This window comes from Oxyura jamaicensis, chromosome Z (assembly GCF_011077185.1).
Source record: "Oxyura jamaicensis isolate SHBP4307 breed ruddy duck chromosome Z, BPBGC_Ojam_1.0, whole genome shotgun sequence".
Lineage (NCBI taxonomy): Eukaryota > Metazoa > Chordata > Aves > Anseriformes > Anatidae > Oxyura > Oxyura jamaicensis.
Genome location: NC_048926.1, coordinates 25,452,453 through 25,469,603, shown reverse-complemented (window position 1 = coordinate 25,469,603; position 17,151 = coordinate 25,452,453). Strand labels below are relative to the sequence as shown.

Genomic DNA, 17,151 nt, shown 5'->3' with positions numbered 1-17,151 from the left:
GTTTTGTATTTCTTGTATTGCAAAGAATATTGGTGAGTCATTTTTACTGACCATGAGTCAGCAGTGTGCCCTCGTGGCCAAGAGGGCTAACGGGATCCTAGCGTGCATTAAAAGGAGAGTGGCCAGCAGGTCAAGGGAGGTGATCCTCCCCCTCTACTCTGCCCTGGTCAGGCCTCACCTGGAGTACTGTGTCCAGTTCTGGGCTCCCCGGTACAAAAAAGACAGGGATCTCCTGGAAAGAGTCCAGCAGAGGGCCACAAAGATGATACAGGGCCTGGAGCATCTTCCCTATGAAGAAAGGCTGAGAGACCTGGGTCTGTTCAGCCTGGAGAAAAGAAGACTGAGAGGGGATGTCATCAATGTGTATAAATACCTGAGGTGTGGGAGACAGAGGGATTTGGCCAACTTCTTTTCAGTGGTTTGTGGGTCAGGACAAGGGGCAATGGCCGCAAAATAGAGCACAGGAAGTTCTGCACCGACATGCGAAAGAACTTCTTCACAGTGAGGGTGATGGAGCACTGGGACAGGCTGCCCCGGGAGGTTGTGGAGTCTCCTTCTCTGGAGATATTCAAGGCCCGTCTGGACACCTACCTGGGCAACCTGCTCTAAGGAACCTGCTTTGGCAGGGGCGTTGGACCTGGTGATCTTTTGAGGTCCCTTCCAATCCCTTCAGTTCTGTGATTCTGTGATTTTTCTTTCAGCTCTACGCCATTCATGGTTTTATTGTGTTCTTCCTTGGCTACATCTCCTTCTGGTGGAAGAAGACTTGTCTTTTAGTTCTCTGGAGATGTCTGGGAATATCCAGGATTATTCTTGTTACTTTATCTTTATTTTTTTCTAGTTTTTGTTAACGTAAGGGAACAAAAAATGACATACAGTACTGAAAGTATGAGTTCACCTTAACTTTAAATAGATGCACGAAGTTGTTTGGTTTGGTCCTTTGTTTCCTCTCCTCATGGTGGGTGCTTTTTTGACTAGCTGAACATATAAAGACAAAAATAAAATTAATTTTCAAACCTTGCTGTGTCTATACTTCTGGAATTTGCTCTCATCTAAACACCAATGATTCTCTTAAACATCAGTATTTCTGAAACAGTTCAGACTTAGTTGCTGTGGTTTTCCCTAAAATTGATGTAATGAGGTTTGACTGGATATAATGTGTGTGACTCATTTTCTTACTAACTTGAGAGTGGACAGTAATGACAAATTGAATTACAGCAAGAAGTTTCTTCATGCTATGATCCACAAGTCTTGGGCATATTCTACTTACTTTGACAGATGTTTGGAAAAGTTTGTTTTTCCTGTGTCTATTATCACCCTGCAAGGACACTAACAAAACCTGAAATGTGTGTTCTAAGTATGCTGTCAGAGAAACTTCTGCTGACAAAGTCAGCATTCAAAATAAAAATGTAATTGTGAAAAGTATTCTGTAATTGGCTTTATTTCCACAAGTCTAAAAACTATGTTGTTTGTGAAATGAGTCTCTATTACCTGTGCACTGCTGGATTAAAGCGAGTATTATTCCTGAAGCCATAATCTGTGAACCTGCCCCAGCAATTATACTAAGAGTTACTGAAGATTCATATCTCTAAAAGAGTCTATAGGAGTTCACTATTCATTTTTTAAAGTGCTTTAAAATGAAATTTGTTTGCATTTTTTCCTAAAGATAGTGTAAATTTGGTCAATGTTACAGGTATGTAGAAGGAAAGAAATAAAACAGGACTACATTATGATAGCAGATATTTCTCTCTTATGCAGTAGCTCACAATGAATGCTGTGTTGGTTTTCTCCTGCTGGGCAGCTAAACTGTGCCATAGCTGCTCTCTCACTCCCCTCAAAAGAAGAGGGAGATAAACTGCAATGAAAAAGAACTCAAGGGTTGAGATAAGGACAGGGAGATTGCTCATCAATTACCGTCACGGGCAAAACAGACTCAGATTAAGGAGATTAATATAACACATTACCTATCACTAACAGACTGAAACAGTGAGAAACTAAAAGAAAAATAAAACATCTTCCCCCCTCCCCCATCCACCATATCCTACTTCCTCCTGTCAAGTAGCATAGGGGAATGGGGAATGGGGGCTGTGGTCATTCCCTAAAGTTTTGTCTCTGTCGCTCCTTCACAGTCACTCTCTGCCCCTGCTCCCCCGGGGGCTCCTCCACGGGCTGCAGCGTGGAGATCTGCTCCGTGTGGGACCCATGGGCTGCAGGGGGACAGCCTGCTCCTCCAGGGGCCTCTCCACAGGCTGCAGGGGAACTGCTGCTGCCTGCCTGGAGCCCCTCCTGCCCTCCTGCTGCACTCACCTGGGGGGCTGCAGCTCTCCCCCAGCTGCTATTGCACAGTAATTTTTACCCCTTTCTTCAATCTGCTCTCCCAGAGGCCCAGCCAGCATCACTCATGGCTCAGCTCTGGCCAGCAGTGGGTCCCTTTCAGAGCCCTCTGGAGCTGACTTTGATCTGACATGGGGCAGCTGCTGGGCTTTGCTCACAGAGGCCACCCTGCAGCTCCCCTTCCTACCAAACCCTTGCCATGAGAACTGAATACAAATGCTCTTGGACAGTCTATAGATTTAAATTCCTTTCTCATCAGTAGAGTCTGGGAGGTGATTGCCTGAGCAACAGTCATGCTGAAAAGGCATAGACAAAGACAAGGTTGACCTGATCTATTGTTAGGATAGCACCAGTTGGAGCGATTAGATAACCTTCAAGGGTCCATTCAAGCCAGTCATTCTTTGGGAAAGCCAGTGATTCTTTGGGATTACATTGAGCATCTCTAAGCATGAGCTGAGGCCCTTCTTTCTGTTCAGGTTCTGAATATCGAGGAAGAAGAGAGGAAGTTTCTTATTGTTGCAGACCTTGAGACCCTGTAGATAGTGGGGAAAGCTATGCTCCGAATTTATGTGCTTTGCTGCTCTGTGAACAGGAAATCCTAGTCAAAATTCTTAGTCAAAATACTGTTGGAAATCAAGGCATTAGATTTTTGCCATGACTTGTTCCCTGATAAAAATGACTTGTTCCTGACTCTGGGTCAGGGTAGAGTTGTTTTTTTTCTGTTGCTGATCTTTTTGATGGTTTGTTTGTTTGTTTGTTTTAATGAATTAACAGCATCTGTGGTAAGTAGTACCTTGAAATGACACCTTGTCACAGTCAATGTGGTTTCTCAAATATTGTACTCCTATAGTATGGATATCTATCCAGCCAGTTCTAAGTAAATACACTTTTAAACTTCTACTTAAACAGAAGACTAAGAAGTTTGCAATACATAAGATCAGTTTAATGTAAGAAGGAAGCTTTCTCATCAAAAGTTTGTAAATTAAACATTGACTTGGAAGCCCATTAAGCAATACGATTTTTTTTTCTTAAAATCAATGCTGAATTTAGAGCAAGAAAGGATCCATCAAGGATAGAATTTCTTGAAAGAAAACTGGCATCAGAGTGTAATACAATAGTTTGCATTTTGATGTTTTCCTGGCTGTGTATTTTACCTACTAAAATTCATTTATAACATTTTTGCTGTAGGTGTTATGGCCTTGCTATAAAAACATCGCTGATAGTGAGTAAGCTGATAATGATAAATATATCTTTTGAGGCCATCTCCTTCTCAAGCAATGCACATGACTGCTGACAAGTCATCTGAGCCAGCTGTCTTCTGGGCACACTGCTCTTGAGAGACATTGGAGTAGCAGACCTGGGGATGCAAACTTGTTATTGTTCTGCTGTGGGGAGGAAGAGGAGGAGATATTGCCAGGCATATTGCAGAATCACAGAGTCACATATTCACCCAGGAATTCACAAGGCACATAAATCTGAAATTGCTGAACTACTTACTACTATGATGTGTCACCTGTTCTTTAAACTGGTGTCAGTGCCAGAGGAGTGAAAATCGGATAATAACATGTTAGCTTTCCATTAAGGGTTCAAAAAGTCATGTAGGAACTACGTTATGTTTCCATCTGAGCAAGATGCTATGTCTAACTATAAAATGTAACACAGGTAGGTGTCATAAGTAATAGGATAATATGATGTGCTTGAGAAGAGTTAGCATGGCTTTTCTGTAAGGAAAGCATAAGCTTAGATGTGCTATCAGTGTTGAGCTTAGAGGTATATAAGGCGCAGTGTCATTGTGCTTGCCCTGTTCTCCCATTCTTCAGTTTGTCATCTGCTGTTGGTCACTTCTAGAGATAGAATGTTGGTTCGGTATGACCAATATTGGCTGTTCCTGACCAAGCCTTTAAAAGGACAGGGGTATATGTTTAGAAATCTTCCCCCAGATGTTTATAGGTTTTCATTAAGGTAGGTCCTAATCAACTGGGTTTAACCAACCGCAGAGAAGTTGAGTCTTTACTTGGACAACAAAGCTATTTTTTGCTAACATCAAGAATCAGAATCATGGTACTGGTGTTAGTAGGAACAATGTGGAGACAATGGGCCTTCAATCCACATAAGAAAAAAGTGTGTGGGAATGCATTGTATGTATAAACCTGTGGGATTGGTTTCAGATTCTGATAAAAGTATGAATTTACAAATTACGTGAGTAAATGGGACACAGGCTACTGTTTATGGACTGCAGGATTTTTTTATCTCGTCTTCCCTTGACAGATCTCAAAGCAGCTATTGCCGTGAGCATTATTCTTACATACTGCTGTGAGGAGGACAAATGGTAACTTATATGCTCAAATTAACAAAGTAATCACCAAGGTAGGGTGATTTACACTTTATACTTACGTGTTCTGCTTCCTCCTATGATAATCACAGAATCATCTAGGATGGAACACTAACAAGTCCTCCACTAAACCATATCCCTAAGCTCTACATTTAAACATCTCTTAAAGACCTCCAGGGATGGTGACTCAACCACTTCCCTGGGCAGCCTATTCCAATGCCTAACAACCCTTTCGGTAAAGAAGTTCTTCCTAATATCCAACCTAAACCTCCCCCAGTGCAACTTTAGCCCATTCCCCCTCGTCCTGTCACCAGGCATGTGGGAAAATAGACCAAGCCCCACCTACAGGCTACTGCCTCCCTTCAGGTACCCGTAGAGAGTGATAAGGTCACCCCTGAGCCTCCTCTTCTCCAGGCTGAACAATCCCAGCTCCCTCAGCCGCTCCTCGTAAGACTTGTTCTCCAGAGCCCTCACCAGCTTTGTTGCCCTTCTCTGGACTCACTTGAGCATCTCGATGTCCTTCTTGTAGCGAGGGGCCAAAAACTGAACACAGCACTCCAGGTGTGGCCTCACCAGAGCCGAGTACAGGGGGACAATCACTTCCCTGGACCTGCTGGCCATGCTGTTTCTGATACAAGCCAGGATGCTGTTGGCCTTCTTGGCCACCTGAGCACACTGCTAGCTCATATTTAGCTGACTGTAATGTATTTATAAGAAGCTGCTTAACAATATCTGAACAGAATGCAGAAAGTCGTAATAGAATATTCTTGCTTCAGTTTTAATTTTATATCAGTTGTACATTTGTTCTATTAAAGCCCACAGAATTATTTCACTAGTGTCACCTTTCTTGTTCAAGAGTTTGCCTAAAATCAGTAGCAATTTGCTGCTGGTATATTTTGTCTTCCTCAATTCCTTTCCTCTTAAGGACACAGGTTTTGTGACCTGTTTATGCCAGCTGCCCTCATCCCCCTGTCACTTCCCAGGGTCTTTCATAGGTTTGGTGCATCTTATGCTTTGCTTTCCTTCCTTTACCTTGCCACTGATTTTAGAATGACACAGGAAGATTATGTTCTCGTGACTCTCTGTAATTACTTAAAAATAGATGAATTATTTTGCAGGAGAAAAATAAGTTCAGAGATAGAGAGAAAACAAATATATGTTTTCAAATATTTTCATATTCATATTTTCATAATTTCTTATTTGAGATAAGCCAGGAGAACATATCAAGTGGAATAAGGATGAAAGAAGAAAGATAGAAATCTTAACATCTGTTCCTGAAACTGGCTCTGATCAGACAGATCTTTGCAGCTTTGCACAGAATCAGTTTTAGGAGCAGAGAAGCAAACTCAAAAAAAACAAACAAGCAAAAACATCTTAAGCATCCAATATATGTAATTCTAAGAAATTCTGCTGTAGCCATTTGATTCTTAGATCTTGGAGTGTTTATGAGAACTTCTTATCTCCAGAGCTGTTGCCAATCTTAGCTGTCCTAAAATGTGGTCTTTGCACATACCTCACACTGAAGAATATGTGGAGTTCACACCCAAAGACATTTCTATGGCAGATCCTCTTAAGGACTCAGTCAAATTGGGACAGAGTACATGGGACGTGCAGGGACAGCAGTGGGCAGGTGTAATCTCGTATATGGTAGCCAGTGCCCAGCCTAGCTTAAACATTTCAAACTCCTCTCTTTCAGATGAGTGTTCACCTACCTGTTCACCTGTGCTTAAGGTTCCTGTTCAGGCACAGGTCACTGCAAAAAAGGAATGCAGGGATCACGGGTGAGGGAGAGAGTATGCAGCGAGAGACATGCTGTGTATCCCAGAAGTGAGAGTGGTCATGCAAGGGAAGGGTTTTTAATAGGAGGCATTGGGAGGGCTTCCTCCTTGTTATGCTTGTGTTGGGAAAGCAGAAGAACCAGCTGCAAGTTCATGTTCTCTCTATTTGAGCTGGATGCATGCAACTAAGGGAGAGCCTGCCAGACCTGCTTGTCTTTGTGGATTTGGGTCTCATTTACTGCCTGGGTATTGAAGTTTTTTAATGGTGTATGCCTCAGTCTGTGGAGTCCTGAGGTGAGGATCTGGCCCACTTGTCGCTTAATAGTTGTATGCATGATAGCTAAGCAAGTAAAATAATATATATATTTTTTTTAACCAAGGAAATTTTGAGCTCTGAGGCTTCTCAATAAAATCATATATAGTATCTGTAAGAGGTGAATATATTGTGGATCATGAACATCTGCATATATGTGAAGAGTATGCTCAAAACTCCACAGTAAAACGTTCCTGACTTACAGATAAACTTTACATGATTAAATCATTGGATGCGTGAAATGCCACACTGTGTGATTTAAAACTAAGTTGCCTTAGTTCTCAGGCCTCCTAAACGAGAGCTAAATTAATTCATTAAGTAAAAAACTACGCTTATGTTAGAGTTCTGTTGTGAAACTGTTTAATAATACTTTTCATGGAGTATGCTGTAAAAAATGTGTTGATATGTTTTTAATGCATATTAAAATATTCGATATGTTTTTTTTTTATAACATTAAGTTATATGAGGTTCTACATTTTAAATAGCACCATCTTAAAAACAGATGGCATTATGCAATCTAACCAAAAGAATCAGAGGATGGCTGAGGTTGGAAGGGACCTCTGGAGGTCATCTGGTCCAACCCCACTGCCAAGCAGGATCTCCTAGAGCACATGGCACAGGACAGCATCCAGTCAGGTTTTGAATGTCTCCAGAGAAGGAGACTCCACAGCCTCTCTGGGCAACCTGTGCCAGTGCTCTGTCACCCTCTCAGTAAAGAAGTGCCCTCTCGTACTCAGCTGGAACCTCCTGTGCTTCAGTTTGTGCCTGTTGCCTCTCGTCCTGTTGCTGGGCACAACTGAAAAGAGACTGGCTCCATCCTCTCAAGACCCTCCCCTCAGATATTTATACACACTGATGAGGTCTTCCCTCGGTCTTCTCTTTTCCAAGCTAAACAGGCCCAGCTCTCTCAGCCTGTCCTCATACGTCGTGTGCTCCAGTCCTCTCATCATCTTTGTAGCCCTCCTCTGGACTCACTCCAGTAGCTCCATGTCTCTCTTGCACCGGGGAGCCCAGAACTGGACACAGCACTCCAGGAGTGGCCTCACCAGGGCTGAGGAGAGGGGGAGGATCACCTCCCTTGACCTGCTGGCAACACTCTTCTGAATGCAAAAGTTTTGGGAACAAAAAAGACCTGAATTTCAAATGGAAAGATCCCATTTGCTGCAATGTGGAAATGAACAATTGTGAATAAAAAAGGAGATTGTCTCCAAAACATTCACAAATTCTCTTAAAGAGGTTCTGATTCTGATTGTGTTTTCTGTAGTAATAAGAGCTGGAGTGATAACAGAAATCATGGGAAATACCACTTTTATAAACATTCAGGGCTGTACTTTTGGTATATATATGTTTTCAAAAAAGTTGGTTGTGTTTTCCATCCTTAATGCTTTATACCAAAGATACGTGAATATGGGTTTTGCCTGTTTTTCTTTTCTTTCTTTTTTTGGTTAAATTGTATTAACGTTTCCTTGGGCTGAAAAATCATAAAGTGGGATCATAAATTTTAGTCAAGAATCCAAATATGCAGATACTGTTTGAAGGAATAAGCCTGCAAAAAAAGATAAAAATGTTACAGTAAAAACGTTTTTTGTTTGTTTTTTTTTTGTTGTTGTTGTTGTTGTTGGTTTTTTTTTTTGGCATATGCTGACTCTGGGTGTGTTTGCTTTTCAACAAAGCAAAAAAACCACAGCCATGAATATCTGCTGTTATCCTTATATTAGCTAACTGTGTGAAAGACCAAGACACCATTGCTGAAGCACCATAAAACACAAACTGTAAATCATATTGCTTCCTTCAACAGAGTATCCTGTAGTTGTGATGGAGAGTTAACAGAGCCAGAGATGAGAGGAGTGAGACATTATTGTGACACTGTGAAATCCACGAACAGTCTAAGCATTTAGGGACATTGCTTTTTGGGTTACTTTCTGTTGTTTTTTGAGGGCATTGTCAAAACATGAAAATCATGAAAACTTGGAAATTTGCAAACTTACTGGTAGGCTCCACTGCCTGACATCCCAAGCAAAGGGCAAAGATAGGGTGAAGGATGGGGTGGTAAGAAGTAGAAGGGTTTGCAAATACCAGGAGCTGTGTTTCTGAAGATTTTTTCCTTTCTTGTGATCAGGAAAATGAAGAAAAAAAAGGTGAAAATCTGTTTTCTATTGCCGTTAAATGGACCTTAAGGTCAGTATTTTTAAGGTACAATCCCTGCAGTGATATGTATGGAGGCAAAAACAGCCTGAGACTTTGTTAGAGGATGATCAGAGTTAGAGGATGGACCTTCTATGGGGTGGAGAGAAAAGCAGAAAGGGTCTTAGGGTAGAGGAGATTTCTGAAAGCCAAGGCTGGACCAGATTTCAAACAATACAGTGACAGTGGTGTGAAAGGCAGCAGATGTGGGCATTGAGGAGGACTGTGGAGTGCTGCTGACCTTTGATTCTAAAGAGAAACACTTAAGGGACTTCTGCTTGAGTGGAGCTCGAGAAGCTGAGCTCAAAATAGTTGAGGAAGGAAAGGCATGTGAGTCTCTTTAGGCTGAAATAAAAGCCTGGATAATTTAGTAGTCTTTGCAGTGGATGCATGAATTTGTAGTCATTGATCTATACCAATAAAAACTATGACATACATCCAGTTATTGCCACAGTGTTGCTACAAGCAGAAGCCTGTGAATGGGTTATTGATAGATTGTGGGTATGCAGTAGCCTTGGTTTCTTGGTTTCTAATACATCATGGAAAGTAGATGCTTGCTGTTTTTGCAAATATTTGTGACTTATGCAAAGGTTAGGTCATATATGTAATGAATAGATTAGCTCTACAAAATGCAAATGCTTTTTGTTTCTTTTTTTAACAGTTCCTGCGTATCTGCTGCTTAACACTGAAAAAGCTGTTAATGACATACTGATGTCATCCGTTAGCATCTCTTATGGATGCCTGCAGAGTTTGCAGTTTGAAGTGGCTAATCAGCTAAGTCAACAAGGATGAAACCTAATTTCTTCTACATACTATATGTGTTTGATCATTTCTTTCTCATAATAAAGTGGCATGACCTTACCATTAACCTTAGGGTTGTGCAATCCAAACATTTAATGCTCCTCTGGACTCCTTGGAAAGGTGGCAGCTGTCTGGCACTGAGGAAGGCGGGTTGTGGAGCCCGAGAAGAGTGGTTTTGCAGCCCTCTAGTGAGAGCCAAGGAAATGCAGGGTGTAAGAACGTGAGAAAGCCAATCCACTAATCAACTGGAAGCCACAGAAAAGGAAAATAAAAAAATCAAGTGGGAGCACTCTGAAAGGCTCTGGGGAATGTAACAACAGAGGTAGCTCTCTACTGGGAGAGCAACTGTGTTGGTGGGAGAAGGAAATTAACTGAGTCAACTGATTAAATGAATGAATCAGGGAAGAATGGTGCTTGGGAAAGCCTTGGAGGTCATGACAAAAATCATCTAGCTCAAGACCAAATCTACAGCAGCAGGAACCCTGGGAGGAACATGTTGTGATCTATCCTGTTTATTCTCCCAGCCATTGCCCGCTTATGATTAAGGGACTTCTTGAATCAGAGGCAACATCTTAGTGAAAACAGCTCTTCATTTTTCTCCTGTAAGTTTGCTCCTACTTCAATCCACATAAATTGCTCTACAGGTCAAGTAATATCCCCTGTAACAGTTGAAGCTCATAAAGGAAGCACATGAGAGAGTCCAAACAGAGAAAGAGTGGCCTAAAAACTACAGAAAAAAAATAGGATAGGATAGGATAGGATAGGATAGGATAGGATAGGATAGGATAGGATAGGATAGGATAGGATAGGATAGGATAGGATAGGATAGGATAGGATAGGATGGAATGGAACGGAATAGAACACAGCAGAGCAGAGCAGAGTATAGCAGAGCAGAAGAGAAGAGAAGAGAAGAGAAGAGAAGAGAAGAGAAGGGAAGGGAAGGGAAGGGAAGGGAAGGGAAGGGAAGGGAAGGGAAGGGAAGGGAAGGGAAGGGAAGGGAAGGGAAGGGAAGGGAAGGGAAGGGAAGAGAAGAGAAGAGAAGAGAAGAGAAGAGAAGAGAAGAGAAGAGAAGAGAAGAGAAGAGAAGAGAAGAGAAGAGAAGAGAAGAGAAGAGAAGAGAAGTAGAAGAAAATCTGGGACATAGTTCTTCTAAACAACAACAGACAGATAAAAGAAGAGAAAGAAGAGAGGTACATAACATTGGTGGAAAGCAGGAGTGGACCTGACTGCCCTAGTTGCAGACAGCTGCAAGCTGGGGTTGTTTGTGAAAAGCCTTGGGCGCTCTGTCTCTTAAGGGAATTCAAGCCTCTGAGAGAATTTGAATATAAGACCAGTGCAGAGGTCACATTTGATTGTAATCCTTTTCAGGGCCAGTGTTTGGACACAGAAAGAAAAAAAAAAAAAAAAAAAAAGAGAGAGAGAGAGAGATTGAAAATAGTGGTATAATAGAATATGGTAAAAGCCAAAGGACAGGCTGAGATATCAAACCCCACCAGGGATATGGATGGGAAGTGAGCTGAAAACAAATGTAAAGGAGCCCTGATGAAGAAGGAGAGATGGAGCCAGAGAACTGAAGTCATGTGGTAAGAGCTAGGCCTAAAAGAGAGGTCATTTGAGTAACTCATTAGAAACCAAAGGGACAGAGGTGTGAAAATGAGATGTGAGGGGAAGGGCTGTATCAGTATGCAAGTAGGTCCAGTGGCTGATAATTATTGTCTTAAGTAAAAGTGGAAGGAGATGTAGTGGCTAGGGGAAAGGAGCCTTCAGGACACAAACAGTATCAGTAGTCCTTAGTGTCTGTGTGATGCCATAGAGCATCTCAAGCAGTACATCCTGTCCCTTTCCAGGAGACTGGACTCCCAGCAAATACGCTTCACAGCTTGGCTGGCTCCAGCTGCTGTTGTTTCTCTGGAACAATAAAGAATTATTCAAGAAGATTTTGCTGTGCTAATTAGTCATTATCTTTACAGTAGTTGTGTTTTTAATTATTGATCATTCATAAACTGCAGGGGCTGTAAGTCTTCAGTCACATGAGGGGTAAAGATTTTTGTAGTGGTGACAAAAGGATGGACCTTTAATAAAGTGGTCTGTCCATTTTTCTTAATGGTACTGCTATGATAGTAAGGTAATTGATGATCACTAATTTATATGAAAAGAAATGATTTAAGAAAATACCATTGACTTTCTTTAATTCATTGATTAATATAATTCTTTGATTAATAGCTGATTCCACTGGAGATTACCTAGGAGATTATAATGATACTGGAAAAAAAATATTGGACTGTTTAAAATGTTAGAACAAAAATTTCTTCACTGTTTTTAAGCTCTTGTTATTCCAAGACAGCTTACTTATAATTTCTTTGTTTCCAACCCTGTGTCTCTTCCTCTGCTCACTGAAATTAGGATTTTTTTCACTGACCTCCTTGGAAGCAGGCTCCACATGTTTTACCAGAAAAGTTTGTCATGAAATTCTGTACTAATTGATTTAGGTTGCAAGTCTATTAGCAGTCCTTCCTGCCAGTCAATAAAATAATGAGAGATTTATTTAAATTGGAAATCATCAGCAGTAAGATACTCACTCAAGCCAGGAAATGGGCAGAGGTATGGTTGTGGAATCACTAATATGCAACATCCACATGGTCAGACTCTTCTGGGAGTTAGGAAGATGTTAAATAAGTTCCTTTAGGCACAGGGGAGATGTGTGCTACTTTACAAAGACGAGGCACTCATGTCATATTCCTGTGGCCTCCTCTAGCTGTATTTTGAAAAGTGAGCCAGTCATTTGTACCGAAAGCAATTCAGGCATACAAATGTGTGGGACTGAGTGAGCTTGTAGAACAAAACTCAGAACTTTGAAAAGAAAGTCCAGAAAGGAGGACATACTCTTTGCTCTGTCTAAGATGAAGGTTTATTAATCTTTCCTATGCTCAGGATCATTACCGGTCTTCATCTGAGGGTCTCCTCTGTTTCCATGCATGGTATAAGGAATGGCTTAAAGGTTATACATGTCAATCTTTCTGATAGAGCAGCACCATTTCTGCATCCCTATGTGGTAGTGGTTGGAAGTAAATCATGTCTGTGCTGAGCAGGACTGTGACAAGTTCACCTACGTTGGGAATCTCAGATTTTCTAATCCTCAGGAAGCTTTATTATCATCAGAAAAGACAGGAACGTGCTAAAATACTGGGGTGGGGTTGGAGAAAAAAATAGGACTCCTTGATTTTCAGGTCTTTCCATCCAAGTATTTTCTATTCATGAGGCTGACATGGATGTAGCACAGAAAGAACTCCCGAGTCACAGCTGTGTGGATTTTTATTTTGTTGTTTTAAATACACAGGCTAAGAGAAGTGAAGAAAAGAAATCCCTAGAAAGAGTCAGATAAACTAGCCTGCATAGATCTGTCTCTTAGGCATAGTTATTCCATCTTGAACAAAACCAGGTGATGAAAGCTGGATGCCCCCTGAAGCAGAAAAAGCAAAGCAGAAAACAGTAATTTACAATGTCAATTCCTAAGTAGCATTAATAAATGGGTTAAAAAAGTGATATTAGTGTCCTAAGCATCCTTTGTGAAGAATCCCAGGCCCTTGATCAATACGTTTGGGAACTGTTGGAGCTGTGCATTTTAAAAAAGAAGCTTTTGAAGTGATAGAGACCCAAGCCCATTGTGTACCTGTTGTTATTCTGCTTACTAGAGATTCTTCAAGTGAGATGACCTAAAAACACTTATCTAAATCAAAGTAATTCAAGATTAAAAATATATTTATATTTTTAAAAGTTTCCTGTGTAATACCACTGGAGTGTAAATATGCTATTTTTTTAAATTTTATTTCTGGAGGCAGGAAAGAGCAGTTGGGAGTTTGGGGAGAATTCTGTTTCTCTAACCTTACTCATTACTTCATGGCCAGTATTGTGATAACCCCTACTTGCATAATGTTCCCTTCCAATATGGCAGGAGGTCAAGTGGGAAGCGAAGCCTTTGTGTGAGAAAGGGAGAGGTTAACTATACTTACATGGGAGGCACTTTTTGCTTTGGAAAACCATGGCAGGCTTTGTGGTGTAGTTTTCTGGAGTCCTGCCTGCTACTGCCTTCTGACATACATTGGGCTCAGAAGAATCAGTGCTCAGTGATGAGTGGAAGTCCAACATATCAGCTGCCGCTGTATGTAATTCCAGTCTCATACACAGGCAATGTTAAGTCTTAACACACTATTGTATTCTCCAAGGAAGAAACATCATGGTCCATGGTCCATGGTCCTTTGGAAAAATAATAAACTGAAGAACAAGGAAATACTTTGGTAAAAGGCTTGAACAAGCAATGCAGAGCAGAAAGGTGCAGAAATAAGGGTCCAGGATTCCTGGAAGTTGGGGAAAGTCCTGCGAATGTGCCTGCAGTTAGGTTTTTGTTCCAATATGTGACCTGCAGGGCAACTGTTTTAACTCACCTACACCACTTTCGTAGAGTAGCTAGTATCAGGAAAGCAGAAAATCTGCCCTTTCAGAGACTGACAACTTGTAAGTAATCCTCTGTAGGGTGAGGGGAGTGATATCTTATGGGTTCAAAGACTTTTCCTTAAGTATCTGTGGGAGGGCGCAGGTATTGTTCAGTTGCCTGACAACAGTTTTTAATTAATGATCTGAAGTGAAACAAATCAGCTGTGTATAGGAGGAGTGTATTGAAATACATCAGTACACAGAAAGTATGAAGGTAGTCCGACTCTTAGGAAATATGGCGACAAAGCAGCTACAGCCAATGTTTTCTGACTTTCTTGCCATAGCTTTAAATTACTGTGTGGTCTCAAGTCTTCTGAAAATGATGTGACTCACATGATAGCAATGTGCTGTTGTGTTTTATTTTGTTTTGTTTTGTTTTCCTACAAACTAAAAGCTACAGTTCTGGAAAACCATTTTAAATCTATAATCCAAAAAGTTATCTTGTCTGAAAAGCCACTTTTTTCTAACCGAAACAACTAAAATATTATTACCAAATATCTGTTACAAGACCTTGGAAGCCTGATTACATTGAAATGAACAAAGCATTTTTGGTCAAAAAAAAATAGTTCTCCATAGTCTTAAACAAAGTACAAATCCTTTTTAATGAAGGTGCTCTGATCTGGGGAAAAGGCAGAAAGGAAGAGGTGTTTAGATTTTTCCCTATTTAAAGCCCTACAATGTTTAACTTAATGCAAATAGAACAAAATTGTGAGTTTGGTAAAATATATTCATTGAAGATACACTTAACCACTTAACAGCAACTAAATAAAGGCTGCTGGTCATTTGGCCTTCCTTTGAGAGTCTTGCTGGCTATGTCTGATCTTTCTTGCTTGCAAAATGTTACCTTGTTAAGAACCAGACTGCAAAAAAATCTCTATTACTCTTACTTAGCAGGCTTCAGCTACAGAGGTACAAATTGGGCCCATGAGACTGACACAAGATCTAATTCAGGTAAGATGTTCTTTCAGTTTCTTGATACAGTCAATTCAGTGTTAATGAGTGAAGAAATTAAGGTTCATCCCTCATGGTTTAGTATAATGTTTTCATTTTACTTGTGTAAGGGCAGTGAGATGGATAATTGGTGTTTTGGTTTATCTGAGTGCCTTTGAAGAGACCTGTGGGTAAATTAAATTGGCAAACAAGGTGCTCAAATTTCCATCAACATCAAATCATTTATTTTATATGTCCTGTCAGTACAAGTGTGTGTGTGTGTGCATTAGCAAGTAAAACAGCTGCCTCTGAATGTTAAAAACTGTGGAGTTCTGATATGGCACAGCTGAGAGCACCATTATAAAGTTTAGGTACCAGGTGGGTTTTGCACAACAGATCAAAGAACTGTGCTTTTATAGGTCACAGATGCAAGAAATCACATGTTCCAACAAGAACATAGAACTTTGGCTTAACAAGCAACAGCTCTTACTCGTAGTTGCTACTGTTTCTGTACAATTTGTTTCTGTGTCCATAAACAGATGGATGCCAAGAGTTATTTTTTAGCATATAGTGTGTTTTAGAGCTCTCAGATGATAGGAAATCATATAGTCTTAGTCTTTAATATTGCTCCTATGAGCAACATTAGAAGTTCATTTGAGCTAACTTTTTGGCTTGGATCAGTTAACTCTCCAAATTACAGAGAAATTTAGTCAGCAGTCACCCTTTCTGTTTTTTTTTTCTTTTTTTTTTTTTTTTCTTTTTTCTTTTTTTTTCCTTTCATATCTGGCTACAAGAAGAAAAACCTACATGTGGGATATATGCTGTTCCTGAGGTCAAAAAATCATGTGTATATATGTCATAAAGCTTTAACATTTTCTTTCTGTATGATAATACTAAATAAAGTATAACTTACTGTTAACTATGACTTCCTCTGTTGGAACTGCATATTTATAAGAAGACTGTATAATGGTGACTTCAGCGAACAAATTTCTTCATTTTTGAAGGAATTTCTACATAGATCTGTGGAACGTTCTATGGAAAAATGTTCCATAGACTGTGATCATCTTCAGTAAGATGGTCAAGAAAATACTTAAGTAAAAATATTCAGTGTTTATGGCAGCATTTTACTTGGTTTGCCTTGTATAAATTGGATTTGCCAAAGCATTACAGTACCTGTGTTAGCTATTATGATATAAATTAAGTAACGATTCATCATAGAAGAAGGGGAATTATTTTGTTTATTGTTTAGAAACATGGTGACATTTCTCTTGTTATCTAGTTAGGTGTGGATGTTATTTTGTCCCATCGTTAGTAAAGACACAAATTGTGCTACAGAAAGCAGACTTTAAGTAAAACTGCTACCTGGTGAGTTTTTCATAAAGACTTTGCCATACATTAACTAAAGGGAAAATACCTTATATAAATTCCCTTCCTATGTGGAACACATATGTGCAAGGATCGCACATCTCCACTCATTTTAGAAATGTGTGCTTATCTTCTTTTCCAGCTTGAAGACAGAGCAACAGATTTCTCTGCGGTGCAAAGAGCTACTAAACATCACATTTTAAATATCTATTTTTTTGTGCTTTATCGTGTCCTTAATTGTCTGATAAGTTAATTCAGTTTGTTAAAACAATTGTTACCAGAGTTTCTCTTAGCAATGTTCATTTTATGCTGGTGCATATTTTACACTGTCATTTGGGACCGAACCTATGCCAGCCAGCAAATCACCTGTATTTTTTGTCTGGGAGGTGACCTTTGTTGTGACTATGACTCGCCATAAACCATTTAATAGATTTCACCCTAGACTTTATGACCATCTGTGTTAGAGGACAAACCTGTTTTGGTTTGTATTAGATCATGACCCAGGTGCTGCAGGGCGTAGGAGTGGGGGTGGAGAACAGTCCAAAGCAAGCATACCAGCTCCTACCCTCCAAACACCCTCCCAGCGTGCAGCTTCTGTGTCTGCCCAGATTTCGTACCAAGGC

General features: G+C 40.4%; 1 protein-coding gene across 10 annotated transcripts in view; it reads left to right on the top strand.

Moving 5' to 3' along the window:
* The window catches only part of PDE8B (phosphodiesterase 8B), an 85,353-nt gene that overhangs the window by 27,305 nt on the left and 40,897 nt on the right, over nt 1–17,151 (top strand). For 7 of the 10 annotated variants that reach the window (XM_035309634.1, XM_035309631.1, XM_035309632.1 and 4 more), the window contains exon 2: nt 15,125–15,184. In XM_035309634.1, the coding sequence (XP_035165525.1) occupies nt 15,125–15,184 (60 nt within the window). Of the gene's footprint in view, nt 1–14,330; nt 14,337–15,124; nt 15,185–17,151 lie in introns of those variants that run through there. The other 3 variants (XM_035309637.1, XM_035309630.1, XM_035309638.1) reach the window with 2 other exon arrangements.